Here is a 15,493-nt window from a genome sequence, read left to right on the forward strand (position 1 = left end):
AAAAGCCTTTAGTTTCAATATGTATTTATTTGGATAGGTACCATATGAAATCACCTAATATAAGAAAATCACTGACTGTAAATCCTTTAAAAGCTATTTTATTTATCTTGAAAGGTGAGAAACTGATTAGTTGTATAAAATAATATTGTACATTTGATGTAAAGCCTTCAGTCTGTTTGAACAAAAAAAAAAAATTACATTGTCACAGTAAAGAAAGAATCTATTTAGATACTGGACTCTGTATCCTCCTTCTAGCCAAAGGACTGCTGTAACAGATCTTACAGTCAGTGCACCCCAATGTTAACATAGATCCTGTCTGTAAAACTGCAAAAAGTGAGAAAATAAACATAAGGTATTCTGGAAAGTTCTGTAAAATTTTCAGTAAGGAAGTTGAAGCCATACTGAGTCTAAAACACCCCTCAATATTATTTTTAATTTAATTTACAGTTTTTGCTGCTCATAGAATTTTTAGTAGTTCTAGGGTTAGCTTTGAACCAACACAACACTGGATCTTTAGAAAATTTCCTACTCTAAATACTCTAGGATCAGCTGAACAATCTGTAAATAAGCTCCCTGGAAGACATTGGTTTAAAATGTTTGTGTAATTAATAGCATGCTTTTTTACTGTACCTGTTCTTAATTTAAGAAGCTGCAAAAGCTAAAATTCATAAAATCAGTAATTTTAAAGCTGGACAACTGATTTGCTTATATTTTAATCCACTGGAAATAAAACATGTGTTTTTGTTAATTAGCTACTTTAACAAAACTTTCTTGTTGCAAGAAAAGTTCCAGAATCTGAATCAGTAACTTACAAATACAAAATATGAAAAAAGTATTAGATGGTTTTGTTTGGGTTTTTTTGCTAGTTGCAACCATTCACAAGTTGCCCAATTAACTGCCTTTTCAGTAAAGGCACATGGATTTTCCCAATGTGGGTTCACCACATTCAGGTTTTTGCAGATGCTGCAGTAAGGCAAATGGGGGATGCCCTGTGCTTTTAGAGACCAGGCTGCTCTTACCTGGAACCCAGCTGGAGACACTCAGCTTCCAGCTGTTTCTCAAGCTGTCTGGCTTGGCTACAATCAGGTGAAAATTTGAAGAAATCAAGAAAATTCTGCATTATTAGAATTTTGAAATCTTGTGCATACCAGGTATGGTTTAGGTTTCTTGGGTTTTTTGGTGGTTTTTGTTGGGTTTTTTTGTTTGTTTTTTCTTTTAATACTTGAGATTTCCCAAGATGAGAAAGGGCACATCAATTACTCCGCATATGGGAAGAAGCTTCAGCTTCTGGGAAGATTCAGTGTGGGATTCTGGGATGAGTCTCTACTCATACTCCATGAAATTCAAACTGAGGGACAGTGTAACTGCCTTCAAAAATGACACTGGGGTGGGAGCTGGGGAAGCAAAACTACAAAATGCCAAGTGTTGATTTCAGTAGTAAGGCTATGAAATTAGTTCACTTTGAATTCAGGTTGTAGTCCTGAGGTGAGGCCCCTTCTCTGCAAGGCCCCCAGCTGCTGTCCCATTTAATTTAATGGGAATTTGATGTGCTAATTATGAACACAGATGGAAATCTTTGCAGTAATTGGCCGACCATTTTCAAAATTTGCAAGTAATGAAAATCTAATAATCAAATCTAAGAAACAAAATTAGTGCATTTCAAATCATTCTAGCTAACATTTCATCTTTAGACATAAAAAATTCAATCCAACGAGACTGAACTGGCTTAAATCAGTAATGCTGCAAAATTTAGACACTTTCCAAGACTTTTTAAAAATCCTCAAAAAATATATAAATTAAATTCAGTGGCTTACATTGTATATATGCTACATCATAAGGCAAAGTATCATGGAAAACATTTAACAATTTAAAAAGTACAAATGCTTTCAACTAGCAGTTTGGAATAAAAAGCAACTAAAAAAGCAACTCTATTAATGAAGGCTGTAAAACAAAAACAATCTTAAGAGGGCCAGCAGTGCAGCCCCTGGTCCTGAGAAGAATCTCACTTTTCTTCACTGGCTGAGGTATCATTTCCATCATTCAGCTTCTGCTTTTGCATTCTTGTTCGAGTAGATGCTACAAAAAAACACAACAAAGAAAAAGAGTTAAATATTTTCTTCATAATTACTTTGGACTGATTATTGGAAAAATTTGTAAAGATACAAGGAATAGAAGTACATTGTTCTATTGTAAGCAAACGGAATCCCTCATTATAGGATTTTGTGCTGTTTCAGCCATTCTTGCTCAATCTTACAGATCTTATGAAATTCCTTCCACCTGTTCACTCCAGTTCTCATTGTCTCTGTGCCCTCATTGTCCATTTCCATTCTCCAGGTGGGCAGATGGTCTGTGTCACATCAGGAATCTCACCTTGCAGCCAGGCAGAAGCTGTGGGCTGAGCAGTGCCCACATCCCAGAGGACAGCCTGCCCAGGAGTGCCTTTTCCCCTCAGTGACACACACCAACACCACTAGACACGAGACAGAGCTCTCCTTCTTAACCCCTGCCATAAGTCAACACTGAAACATTTTCCATACCTTAAAATAGAGGTGCCTGGATCCACACTCCTATATAGCTATATTGATGAATAATCTAAGACTTTTTAATGGGCAAATCTGCTCAGCTGCAGAGCTCAGACTCTCAGAGAGTGAGAATGCCTGGCCAGGCCAAGTGTGCTCCTTCTCACAAGTGGAAAACACAACTCACATGTGGGGTTGGGGCTGTTTTGCTTTTCATGAGCTAGATTTCAATTTCTTTTCAAAACAGAAAAGTGATGCCATAAGATCTGAAAGAAATGCTGACCCACAGTAGAAGAAAAAGCAGTCTCAGACATTTCCCTATAAAAGCAAAGCAACAAAAAACCCTACATATGGTTTTCCTGTGTACATAAATTTCCATTTTGTAATCTGCATTTTCAAGATTATATGCAGGAAGTACAAAAGCTAAGCAAATGACCCAAATCACCTCAGTGTTGAACAATGTTTTCATCTGAGTGGGCCCAAGCTCTCTTATCCAAGGCACTCCAGATTATGAGAAAAGTAATACTCACTCATTTCTGCAAGCTTTTGTTGGAACTTGGACTCCTGTGGTAGGTGTTTGCTACAGAAAGAAAGCATAAGGTTATGTTAATAAAAATACCTTTTTACCTTCATAACCTAAACTGTAAATCCATGGAGTCGCTTTTTGACATCAAAGCGTGTAACTGAGGAGCTTCATGCTTCCATCTCTCATTTGTTACAGCTGCTAAAGCTCACAAATTACCACAAGACAGGATATCAAGAAGAAGTCAAGATGAAGGCCCTGAGAACCCAATACATGCAAGATCTCTGAAAAGCCCAGCGCAATCTCTCACCTTCCATCTGCCTCGTCTGTCCCCTCTATATCGAAGCGCAGCCTCTTCAGTGGCTTCGGGGCAGCAGCTCCTACTTCTGCACTGCGCTTCAGCTGGCACTCACTGTTGCACAACATCTGGTTTATTTTTTGAAACTTTTCAGAAGTCTGAAGTGACAAGAAAATAGGGAAAGAATTGCCAATAATTCCTGAAAACATGCCAACTTTCCAGATTATGGACAAAAAATTAGGAGTTCTAAAACTCTGGAGTTTTAAGAACCATTATCTTGTGCCAAAGCAACTAAAATAAAATGCAACACATTTTGAAGGTGAAGTCTGGATATTTGAAAGGAGTTAACAGAACTTCCCTATAATTACTATATTAAATCAGGTGCACTCATTGGCCTGCTCTAGAGATGTGAGCAGGCTATCCCATTCCTCCAAAAGTTACGTGCATTTAAGACCAGACATCAAAGATGTTAAAACTCACCCCAAATGATTCTCCAATGGACACCAAAATTCTGCCAAATGAAGAAGAGAAGTTTAAGCTCCATTTAACAATGACAGAAGCATTGACTAATTTGCACAGGTTAGCACAAGGCATTAACAAGGTCTCTTCCTCCCTCTCTCTGCGTTAACAGTGCAAATCCATACTGTGCTTTACTGTGTTGAGACATTTCTCTCTGAGCCACAGAATGCTCAATCACCAAATGAACTGAATCACACAGATAGAAATGAATTTGTGGCTTGAAAGAATCAGAGGCCCCCATAGTCTGTCCTGTATCAGCAAGAAGAGCCTTCAGTGCTGGGTGTCCAGACAATCATCCTCTCATCTCTACCTTTAGGTGTCTCCTAATCAAAATCATGCAGAACTTCAACCTAAAATACACAATAATATTGAAACTTTTGTGCACTGTGGGACTCACTTGATCCTAGTCTGGAAAAGCCACTGGATTTTGGTACATTTACTGTCATGCTCGTCTGCTAAGAACCAGTGACCAACAGTTTGAAATCTTCTGTTCAGCCAGCTAAACAAACATTTTGTTGCAAAAAAGTATTTTCTCTTTAAAGAAGCTGACAAAGCTCATCTGTGTTTTTCAGGAGCGTGATGCAGGGTCAAAGCCAACAACATTTATAGCAACCAGGTCAGGAAAGTCCTCTTTGTTGGGGAGTTAAAAAAAAAAAAAAAAGAGGAAAAAACCAACAAAAAACCTCCTTGAGCAGAATAGAAAAGCATTGAATGATGAATAAAGATTCCAAATACAGGAAAAAACTATTAACCGAAATTATATGATAGCCACAGACAAACTAGACTGCAGTTTTTCAATTTGCTTCCACTAAAATCCCCCACATACCTTAAATTTGGTCAAAAAAATGCTTGTCAACAACATACCTAGACCTTGGAGTCATCTTTGTGGGTGACTGAAACCCATCGGAGAATTTGTATGGGCTCTTCAGAGGTGAGATGTAGATGTTATTGCCAGCAGGGACACGCCGAGGAGAGTTGGAGAACTGGTAAGGACTGCGAGGGATGTGGGGGATTGGTGACAGAGTGGGAGGCTATAAAAATAATAAATAAAATAATCATAAGCTTTTATTGCCTATATATTTCTAGTCTACTGAATAATGAATAGAGCTAATGGCTTACCCTGCTGGAAGCATACTGCAAAATGTTTGTTTTCAGCTTCTGCATAAACACTAAGTTGTAAAAGACTATGATGGAGTCATATTGTTCTTCTCGGATAAGAACACGTTTGAAAGTCTGCATAGAGTGAGAAAATCATACACAGATTAAAAAAAAATAAAAGGAATGAAAATTTTACATTTGACAAACTCAAAGTCACTCAACGTCTGTGTTAGATTAAGAGCTAGGATGGCACATGAGTTGTATGCAAGCCATTGTAACTTCTCTAAACTGCTGGAGATTTTTCCAAATGTGTCTGAACACCAGTACAAGCACCTACTTCATTAATTGGCACAGCCCTTTGGTGTGAACACAGTTCTAACATTTTCCAAATTTAAGAACTATTTGCTTTCACACACATGTGTCAAAAAGTCTAGACTACTGTGCATGCCTTGGAAGGCTAAAAAACTCATTACTGTCCTGATGGGGACAAAATAGTTCTATAGGCTTGGAGACAGAAGTCTGGAGTTTAGCCAAGATCCACAAATACACTATGAGAAATTCTGCTACTGAGAGGATGCTACAGTTCCATTAACTGGTGAGGCTTTTTCTATAGATTTCATATACTGTGCTGTGAAAAAACATCAGTACATTGAAGTTCCTGTGAAGGAAGGAACTTCTTCATGTTGCCTGCAACTTTAATACATACACAGCTGTTTGATATATAGCCATACATCTCTATTTGCTGTCAAACCGCGTTTCTGTTGAAAGCTTCTGTAGAAAATAATCTGCTTCTCTTCCCTTCATGCTCCAAGGAACTTAGACAACTCATAAAGAAACTTGTGTTACTTTTGAAAATCTTATTAGCTCTAGACATAAATTTTTCATCTAGACTCCATATACAGTCATAAACCATTGTTACGTATTTTTCAAAAGATGGAATGAAATTTGTTTTCTGAGGAGAGTTACCAAACTATTTCTGCAAGATGTTTAACAGATATTTAGTATTAGAGTCAGTTTTCTCCTCCACAAAATAGAGATGCAGTGAAGCAGAAGTTTTCTTTTGTATGTTCAAGTGTAGCTTATTTTGATTTCAGGGGAAAAGAATTTAAGTTTTTAAGATTTTTATGGAGGTATAACATTTAAGAACTTCCATACCTCTTGATTTGTGTTGCAAAGCTCCTTGTATGCTGAAACTATCATTTTAAATCGAAGATCTACATTCTTTACTTTGCATATGCCATACATGGAACACATCATGATCTATTAAAGAAACAAGACAATTGAAAATTAATTCAGCTTCTTCAAGTTAAGAAATAACTTTCTTTTACTGATTGTCCCCTATAAACTAGCAGACAACTCAAATTAGAAAGAACTTCTAGAACCTAAGTTAACATAATGCTACCTCCATTTCTATGTGATAAACAACTAATTGGAGCAGGTAATAACCTTCTTAAACTCCTACCATGTGCTGCAATTTTAGGGTAGAATAACAAAAAAATTTATCAGCCACACGTGTTGTCTTTGCAAAGAAAATCACTGTATTGTTATGCAAATTATTAGAAACTGTGGTCTTTGTTGTTTTTTTTTTTTTTAACAGTTCAAATTGGTATTTGAAGGTGCCATATTAAGTAATTGCCAGTGCTTAAAAAACTGAGATGACAGACTTCAGTCTAAACTAAGTCCTCCTTTCAGTGATCAACAGATTAATACGAACCTCAGAGTACAGTTTCTAATGGCTAAGAACATACAAAGAACATTTTGTTCAGGAGAGTCTTTTTAACTTTTTAAAACTTTTTTTTTGTTCACATTACCTGGTCCAGGTGCCTGTCTCTCATTAGCTCATACTCATTTTGCAGTGTGTGCTGGAAGAGGGTCCAGATCAAGGGTTCCAGGTCAGGATGGTCGGAGAGAAGGTGAAGGAATAGGGTATGGAGTCGACGATAGGCCAGTAGATACACTTCAGAAACAAAGTAAAATAAACTGAAATTGTTGTAACAGGAGTATACAAAATGAAAGGAATGCAATGAAGGAGGGACAGCATTGTACTACTCGCCGTCTCCAAGGAAAAAAACTACCAGACATCAAGTGAAGGTAGTAGAAGCCAGGCTCAAAATAAATGGAAAAGGTTTTCATACAAGAGACAGTGGACAACATGGAAGGCCACACCAAACACCCCTGTATGTCCATGTCAATTCAAACAAGCACCTGGAACATGAATCTGCTGAGAGTTACTAAGCAGACACAGCACAAAAGGTTCAGAAATCCCCCCAAGTGGGATGAAGATCAAGCCTGGGAAAGCACCAGCCATGTCTGCCCAGTTGTCCAGGTTGACATGACATCTCTTTATGGTCACTGCTGGGAAAAGGATGCTAGGACAGAAGAGCCCTCCATCCGAGGCCATATGGACATTCTTACAGCCAGGATAGGGAAATCTTCACTTCTAACTCTCAGAGTGCACACAGGAACCACCTGCTGGCATCACTTTGCCCTTTCTTCCAGAGGTTTGCCTGGTGTTCACTACAGATTCTACAACAAACTTTTCAGAAATGCTGAGTGCCAAAACCCAGAAAGGATAAACTACAAGAGATAACTTTGCAATGTCAGCACATGCAGAAGGAACAAACCTTTCTTGTAGAACAGAGAGAGGGAGGTAGATTTCTGAGGTTTCTGTGTTTGGGGGGTCACAGCAGGCTGAACATCTGGAGGGGAAGTAGCACTTAGAGGAGGTCCAGATGCCTTCTTCTTAGGAGATTTCACAGGAGAAAGATAGCTGGAGGTGCAACACATATTAAGCATTTAACATCACAGGATGAAGAAATTTCATTATTCAATTTTATATGAATAATACTTGCAGGAACTCTTCCCTTTTTCCCATTAGAAGAAACAAATGGCTATTGTGACCTGTTATCTCCAATACCTGATACAGGGACTTGTTTATTCCTAGGCAAGTAATGTAACAGTTTACAATTACATATTTTATAGGGCTGGGGAAAAATATTTCAAATATTTGAAATATTTTAAATATTTAACTTTCAATGTATAATAAATACCTGCAAATACAATGGTTGAACAAAACTTAAGTACCAAGCCTAAGAAGTAGGAAAACAGAATACAGCTGGATTTGAGTATTAAGGGCAATATCAATTTCACATTTCCCTAGACGTCAGGCATTCACTTACAGGTCTGCAGCAGTGTGGTTGTGCTGGAAAGGCATATTGGGAGTAGAAGGGGGTTCAGGCTGATCAGCTTGGCCTTCTCGCTCTTTTGACTGCTTGATAAGATCAAAGAGAGGTGACCCCTGGAAAAATGACAGGAATCCTGCATCACACTAAGAACAAACAACAACTCTGAATGAATTTCATTCCTTCTCTAAAACCAACCAGCAAAATGTGAACCTCAACAGAAGATTAAAGCTTTGAAGTACTTCAGAGCACTCATACTTTTGCAAATTTTAACCATTTAACTTTGAGTTATTAAATACATCAAATGCTTTTTTTCCTGTTTCAACAGCAGTCCATTAGATATAGGTTAACTGCAGACTTGAGACAGTTGTATTAGTTGTATTCTAGAGTCCCTTACTACTTTTTATTAAAGCCATTTCTGAAGAGTAATCAATACAAGAAAACACACAAAAGGTCACATTTCAAAAACCACAGAACAATACAAACAAAAAAATCCTCCCAACTACCCCAAAAAAATCCAAAACCAAACCATCCAACACCCAAAAAACAGCTAAAGGAAACCTCAGCCCATCGGTGACTGAAAGTTACTGCTGTACCTACTGTCAATCAATTTTTGCTACAACATCTACCCAATATTTTATATTTGATAATATAAACCACAGTCACTTAACTGCACTGGGTACTACTTAGTCTCTGCAGTATCAGGTTCCAGAGCCACCCCTGAAAAGAGTTAAGAGTGACTCTGGATACATTAAGTCTCTGCCCTCGTGGCCCAAAGCAAACCCTAATTTTGATTTGAGTCTAACTATCAGTACTTTAACCAAGTCCTCTGGAATACATCAGAAACTAAGAGCTCGAGGTAGGAGGTGAGAGAGCAGGAGCAGAGAGAACATAAGTGGGATGGAGGAGGTTCTGGCTGAAACCACATCATCCTTCTGCTGACGTTAGCAATAAACAGCAGTCCTGCAGAAACAAAATCTCAGCCTGCCTGCGTGTCACACACAATAGAATTATGCTGAGACAGCAAGACTACATGAGAAAGTATTTTGACACCATATTTATTAATATATTTGAAAGCACAGGGTTGATGGCTTCTGTTTGTTTTATTTTCTTTGAACAGGAGACTCATCCTTGAGTACAATGCTGCCTCTCACCAGTGCAGCATTAGAACTCCTGAAGCAACAGAGAACATTTGAGCAGCAAATATGTGCCTTCTTGAGTGTGAGAGGCGGGGGAAGCAGTGTCCATAAAACTCAGGATTAAGTGGGCAAAACCAGACATGCAGCAATTTCTTCAAATGATCTTCCCAAAAGACAGCAGTAACATCTCTCAGCTCATTGCTCTGTACACAAAGCACTGTCTCATGGTTCCTGATCTGTTTGATCTTCCAAAGGCACATTTTAGATATGAAAATGCACTGGCACAGATGAAAAATCTATAGCTATGAACAGGAGCACAGCATGCATGTAAAGCATGCAGCATCACCTGGCTAAGGCAATAAGAAATCGCCTAGTAAAATTAGACTACATTTACTAGAATTAAAACTAGCATTAAGACATTCCTTATTTAGACTTATTCCTAAAAGAATAACACCTTTTTTTAAGTGCATCAAATAGAAATTCAGAGTAACAAGATGAGAGTGACAAGATTTACAATTTTTCACACTGCAATTTTTAAATTATGATTTTGGCAATACTGGAGCTGTTTCATCCATAGCAGAAAAAAACATCAGTTAGTGATTCATAACCACATAGTTGTTTCTCCATCATTTCTCAACCAGTTCAGCTCTTGGGCTGGTTTGCATCATTTTTCCCTTCATTTAGGAGGGCATGCACTTCTCACTTGTGTCTCCCAGTGCTGCCCTTGCAGGTACATGACCTCCTTTTCTCATTCTTCTGGCCACTTGGCCTCTTCCTTTTTTCTTATTCCCACCAGCACTTCACTTTGCTCTGAGGAATCAAAATTTCTTTCCAGAGCAATCATTGCTGAGATATCTTGACTATGAGTGAACCAGGCTTCATTCGCATCACATTTTATTGATTAATGACTGGAAAAGTATTGTTTTTAATGAAGGAGGAAAAGGGGTTGATGAAAGGGAATGAGAGGTCTAGTAAGAGAGGCAAAAGTTACTATTCTTGAGTTAGCACTTGAGACCAGCAGTTCCAGGTCCTCTCTCACCCCTGCTCCAATTTTGCTCACATTATTCTGAGTGTGATTCCACTAGATAAGGTATGGGGACGCAGCAGTTTGCTACACATGGAAGGGATCTGCCTATTTCTGCATCATTTCCACTCCTCTTCTACCTGCCAGCCTCAACCATCAGTCAACCTCCACATAAGTCAACTAAACCATCAGAAAGCTAACAGAGAAAGCAAACCCAGATTTAAGTCTGCTTGGCAGAGAATCACAGAGCCAGAACAATCAGTAAGAACAGATAGGGCAGCCACACCACGAAGGCTGGGAGCAGAGCAGAACACAAAGTACAAGATGCTGTGCATTTATTGACAACAACCTATTCCATAACCCAATTAGCATGTGGAATTTTATCTGACAGGAATGTAGAGAACTGACTGCTGCTTTCCATCAGTTAGCTGGGCTACCTTCAGCAAGAGGATATTTTTGTGTAGAAACATCTACCCATCGAGCCCGAACAGCAAGATGCAGTGAGTCCCATACATCTCTTTTGGTTCCCACAAATACTAATAGAAGCTGTGGTTAAAAAGCTGGCAAGACAAAGAGGGTGCTGCAAGCCAGCTGGCCCCAGCAGTGCAGAGCTGCCAGCACCAACAATGGCAGGGTGTGAGAAAGCCCCATTCAATGTATGTCCCTGGGCAAACCACAGCCTTGTCACCTATGCTGGCTGCACAAACTTGTCAGCCCTGCGGCTGCATGAGCAAAAAGAGGTTATTTAGCTTTCAGACCTGGTGACATTTAAAGAAGGTGTTTTGTTGATCACCATTTCCACCTTCCTCGCAGACTTCAGGTGCAGCCCCCTCTGCTCTTTCCCCAGGGACCCCTACCACTCTCACAGGTACCCTTCCAAGTGCATGGCCACATAGTTGGAGAAGTAGCTGCTACACTGACAAGACTGATGCCTCACAAAAAACCTGTGTGTGCCACAATGCAGAAACAGAGATGGGTTTTCTCAAGTGCAACTACACTCACACTGTACACCTGATGGATTTAATTACAGCCGTGTCTCCTTTCTTTATACTTGAACACGAAAAACGCTTCTATTCAGTGAATTCAAAGTGCATGCTGCAGCTTGAAGGGCGTTTCCAAGCTTATCGGGGCAAATTTCAGCTTCAGTCCACAATTTGGTATTCAACACTCAAGTGAGAGAAATACAACATCATTTACCAGGCAATTACCAGTCCTCTAAGTAATAATCACAAAAGAACTTTAACCCCCAGGTCCAGATTAATCGAACAGAAACGTTTATCAGGAGCTTGTTTCTAAAGCAATGTTATTCACGCTATCTTTTACAAATTTCATACTGCTTTTTAAAGCTTTTAAGCAGCATTTCAGGTGAACAGGTCACCTCCAATGCATTGCTTTAACAGGAAAGGAGATTTGCAATTTTTACATTAATTTAATGCTCAGTAAGTGATTAATGTTACTAGATGCAGCCACAGAACAAATTTCAGTAATTAAGCAAAATGTTAATTTTCATTCGAGACTTCCCTGTGATGGCTACAGAAACCCCATTTTATTAGTGCAAAAAGTAAGAAAGCAAGAAATGAGGACTTAAAATTTCTCAGGGTCAAAAGGCCGCTGGAATTAGAATGAAGAGTAAGGCTGAAATTTGACTCAGTTCCCTCTCAAAATACCCAGGGCTAACTCTCCAAGGCTAAACTCTGTGAATTAAGTGGGGCTTTGCAGGATGCTTCCCTGCAGCAACACTTCCATCACAAGCATCTGCAGTGATTTTTCCCCATCTGAAAGCTCCTCTTATGGAAAAAACAGGCAGAATTTCTTATTTGTTACTCTTTATTTGGCTACAGTTAAACTACAGGACACACAGGTGCTTCCCTGCTTCCCAGTCTTTGTGTATTGGCTTTATCCTAACTACATGTTTAATTGGACTTTAGTTTCCATGAAAAGACTTTAAAAAACCCTAGATCCTTATATATGAGGAAGAACCACCCTGGGATTTGGGTGTATCCACTGATTAAAGAGGAAAAGCCCTGAGCAGCTTTACTCTAAACAGTGCTATTAGTAGTTCACTATTAAAAAAAAAAATCTCCTTTTGTCTTTGTTTTCTATATGCTTTATGTTTTTGTTCTTGGTAATAATTTCCTAATATATTTCCAGGTTTTAGTTATCTGTTCACATTAAATTTTAATGCAGTGTTTAGCATTTAACTATGTATATATCTCAATGCCAAGGTCCCTCGGGTGCTGGGGTTTTTTTGCCTCAGGCCTTCTTTTTTACTTTTGCTTGTTTTCAAATTATTAAACCAGTCAATACAACACAATGTTAAGACATGTTCTTCATAATGTCATAAAAGATGGCAGTGATTTTGTAAGGCAAAACAGAGCCAGTTTAGAACTGACACCTTTTGAATGGAAGTGCAAGGACTGGATCAGCACAAGCTATTTCTAATCCTTTTTCCCAAGGGAAAACTGCATGCCCAGAAAGTCGGCTTTTGTTTGCAACCTTGTTTTCAGAAGTTTCATGTGACAATTAGTTACCAGAATTCTGAAATAATTCAGACCTGCTAAAACAAAGTAGATGTCACAGTCTAAACTGAAATAATATTGATCATGGAAAAAAACAACAAAATTAGGGATTGTGTCCTAATTTCACACAAGAGTTGTGTTATATAAATTATGTTCGTACTGTGGTTTGTTTTCACAAAATTTATAAAGAAAAACATTAAAAACTACAGTGTTAATAAAATTAATCATTTAAGAATATTGGCAGATCGGCTTTTAACTCCATACAGTATGTGTATGTTTAATACAAGCCCTATTCCTATCCCACCCATCTTGAGCATTTAAGAGTCATCCAGCTTTGTGAGGATCTCCTTTTATCTAGTGATAAAGGAGTTCAAATCTCCCCAGAGAAGGAAAGCCAGGCTGCCACAGTCTGAATACACATCTTACACTTCACTGCTTTAAATGACACTGCAAATCCATTCTCCTCACAGCTTTGCAACAATCTACTCTTCCTCGCAAGTCTCTGGAAAGACCTGGCAAATCTTGTAAGAAAACAGACATTATTTCAGAATAATCAATACCATACTTTTCAGCCCCTCTGCTCCTAAAATTACTCTTCACCAAATTAACCAATTCTCTATGATTTAGAGCATCTCTTAGCAAAGGTCCACAGGACCTACCTCACTCTACAAGAGCATCATGAAAATACCCTTCCTAGCAATGCAGAAGGACTTATGTGAAAACACTTTTTAGCCATAAAGATGATAGACCTCCTGTCAACATAGTGACTAAAACTATTAGTTATGTTCAAAAATGTTACACAAACCAGTGATAATGCTTGGCAAATTGGGAACTTCTGACACAGTTACTGGCTTGTGGCTCTGCAACCAATCACCAGCTCAATACTGAAGGGAAAAAACAAACCCTGGTCAATAGGACTGCTCCTGTTTGCCAAGCCTGTGAGGCTAACCTTTTAAAAACCACTTTGAAAGGAATTTTGAAAGACAGTCTACAAGCAGAACTATGCTTTTATGCAACTGTTTTCTTTACACTGCTCAGAATGACCCTGGGCAGATTGCTGCTACAGGGTTTGCAGCTCTTGCCTCACTTCCTTCAGCAGTTTTTCTGCTCAACTCACACAAGTGCACATGCAGGTACACAAAACAGTACAAAATACAGCAATCCTTGCTTTTTGCTGAACATTATCCAAGAAAATATCATTTTAGGCTCATTTGCCACACTTTTTTTTCCCAGAATCAATTGCTGTGAGCATCTTCCAGAGGGATCTGTGTACTGCACTAGCAGTGCTGCTGCAGAAACAATCTGTATCTGAAGTAATTAGCAAGTTTATCATCTAGCTCCCAGGGCAGCCAGGCTTCAGTATGACAAATTCTTAGAAAAATCTCAGGATTTCTGGGCAAGAGCCAAAGGTCTCAAGGACAACTGAATCAATACCAGTTTCCCGCCACGATCTGCATAGGAAGTTGTGTACAATAAACCAAAACCCACCTGATGTGAACGACTTGACTGCTGGAAATGACAATACATCAAGAAAAAAAATCTTGAGGTTGAGAATTTTTCCAACAGCTTTAAGCTGTGAAAAAACTAAAGGATTTAAAGATTTTCAGCACAGGAAGTAGAGGAGAGATGGTTTAAGGGACTATTATGTTAACTAACATCACACAGTACTAGAAATAACAGTTCTATAATTATTACTATGCAGGAAAAATTCTTACACTGGAGAGCAAAATAGCACTCAAGCACTTACTTTCTTCAGAGGAACTTCTGGGTCACAAAATGCCTATCTTGGTAAAGACAACTTATTTACATAATTACTATTGTAACAATAAAATTGTCATAGCATTGCCTCACATTTTCTATCAGTTTCATTTACACAGTCCCAGTCACCAGAAAAACAATTAAGAGCAGTTCTGGGAAATATTTTCACAAGTACAAGTGGAAAGATGACAATGAAGTGCCTCTGAGACTTTCGGTTAAAGCCTATGATTCAGTTTCAAGTTTAGCGCTCTTTCCAATTTCTCATTAGCTAGACACATTTAGGTACAATGTACAATAAACAATCCTCTTAACAACCTAAAAGCAGTAAGTGTGCCAAGAATCTTTGTAGACAGTGGTTTTTGAAAGAACTGGAGAATATTTTTTAGCAATGTAACCAAGGAGTCCACCAATTACAGACTGAGCAAAAGAAGATGCATCAGATAACCTGCAGAGGATGTAACCAAGCTTCATATACAGAAAGAGCAATTCCCCAGAAAAGATAATACTAGCTAGGGGTTGTTACATGTCTTCAAACCATTAAGAGCAGACTGCTTGTGATATTTAAAAGAAAAAAAGGACTGTAAATATCTTGCATTGTACTTCATATAATCTAGAAGGGAAAAATGGCACAAAATGAAGTTCCAAAAACAACGTGCCATGTTTTGTACGAAAACATGCCAACATGAGCATGCAAACCATTTTATGTCATGGATTTATTAACCAATTCTGGAAAACATTTCCATATGACAAAGAAGAAAAACCTGAAGCTGTAACAAAACTATCCATGTCACAACATTTTGAGCAGAAACGCACCCTCTAAGAAGAGTTTTGATCTCAATTTAAGCCAATATTTGCATGACTATCAAGATGAGATATCTCAAGGTCGTTGTCTATACGCTGGTATGAGCTCAAGG

General features: G+C 38.4%; 1 protein-coding gene across 1 annotated transcript in view; it reads right to left on the bottom strand.

Annotated features, from left to right (window-relative positions):
- Positions 1 to 86: 86 nt before the first annotated feature.
- RB1 (RB transcriptional corepressor 1) overlaps positions 87 to 15,493 on the bottom strand; it is a 71,778-nt gene continuing 56,371 nt past the window's right edge. Inside the window, exons 17-26 of the mRNA XM_041466900.1 lie at positions 8,137 to 8,255; positions 7,582 to 7,727; positions 6,769 to 6,914; positions 6,113 to 6,217; positions 4,979 to 5,092; positions 4,724 to 4,890; positions 3,821 to 3,851; positions 3,353 to 3,498; positions 3,050 to 3,099; positions 87 to 2,076 (exon numbers count right to left, since the gene is read on the bottom strand). Of these exons, the coding sequence (XP_041322834.1) occupies positions 2,003 to 2,076; positions 3,050 to 3,099; positions 3,353 to 3,498; positions 3,821 to 3,851; positions 4,724 to 4,890; positions 4,979 to 5,092; positions 6,113 to 6,217; positions 6,769 to 6,914; positions 7,582 to 7,727; positions 8,137 to 8,255 (1,098 nt within the window). The 3' untranslated portion in view covers positions 87 to 2,002. The remainder of the gene's footprint in view (positions 2,077 to 3,049; positions 3,100 to 3,352; positions 3,499 to 3,820; positions 3,852 to 4,723; positions 4,891 to 4,978; positions 5,093 to 6,112; positions 6,218 to 6,768; positions 6,915 to 7,581; positions 7,728 to 8,136; positions 8,256 to 15,493) is intronic.

This window comes from Pyrgilauda ruficollis, unplaced genomic scaffold (genome assembly GCF_017590135.1).
Source record: "Pyrgilauda ruficollis isolate IOZ18807 unplaced genomic scaffold, ASM1759013v1 scaffold20, whole genome shotgun sequence".
Taxonomy (NCBI): Eukaryota; Metazoa; Chordata; class Aves; order Passeriformes; family Passeridae; genus Pyrgilauda; species Pyrgilauda ruficollis.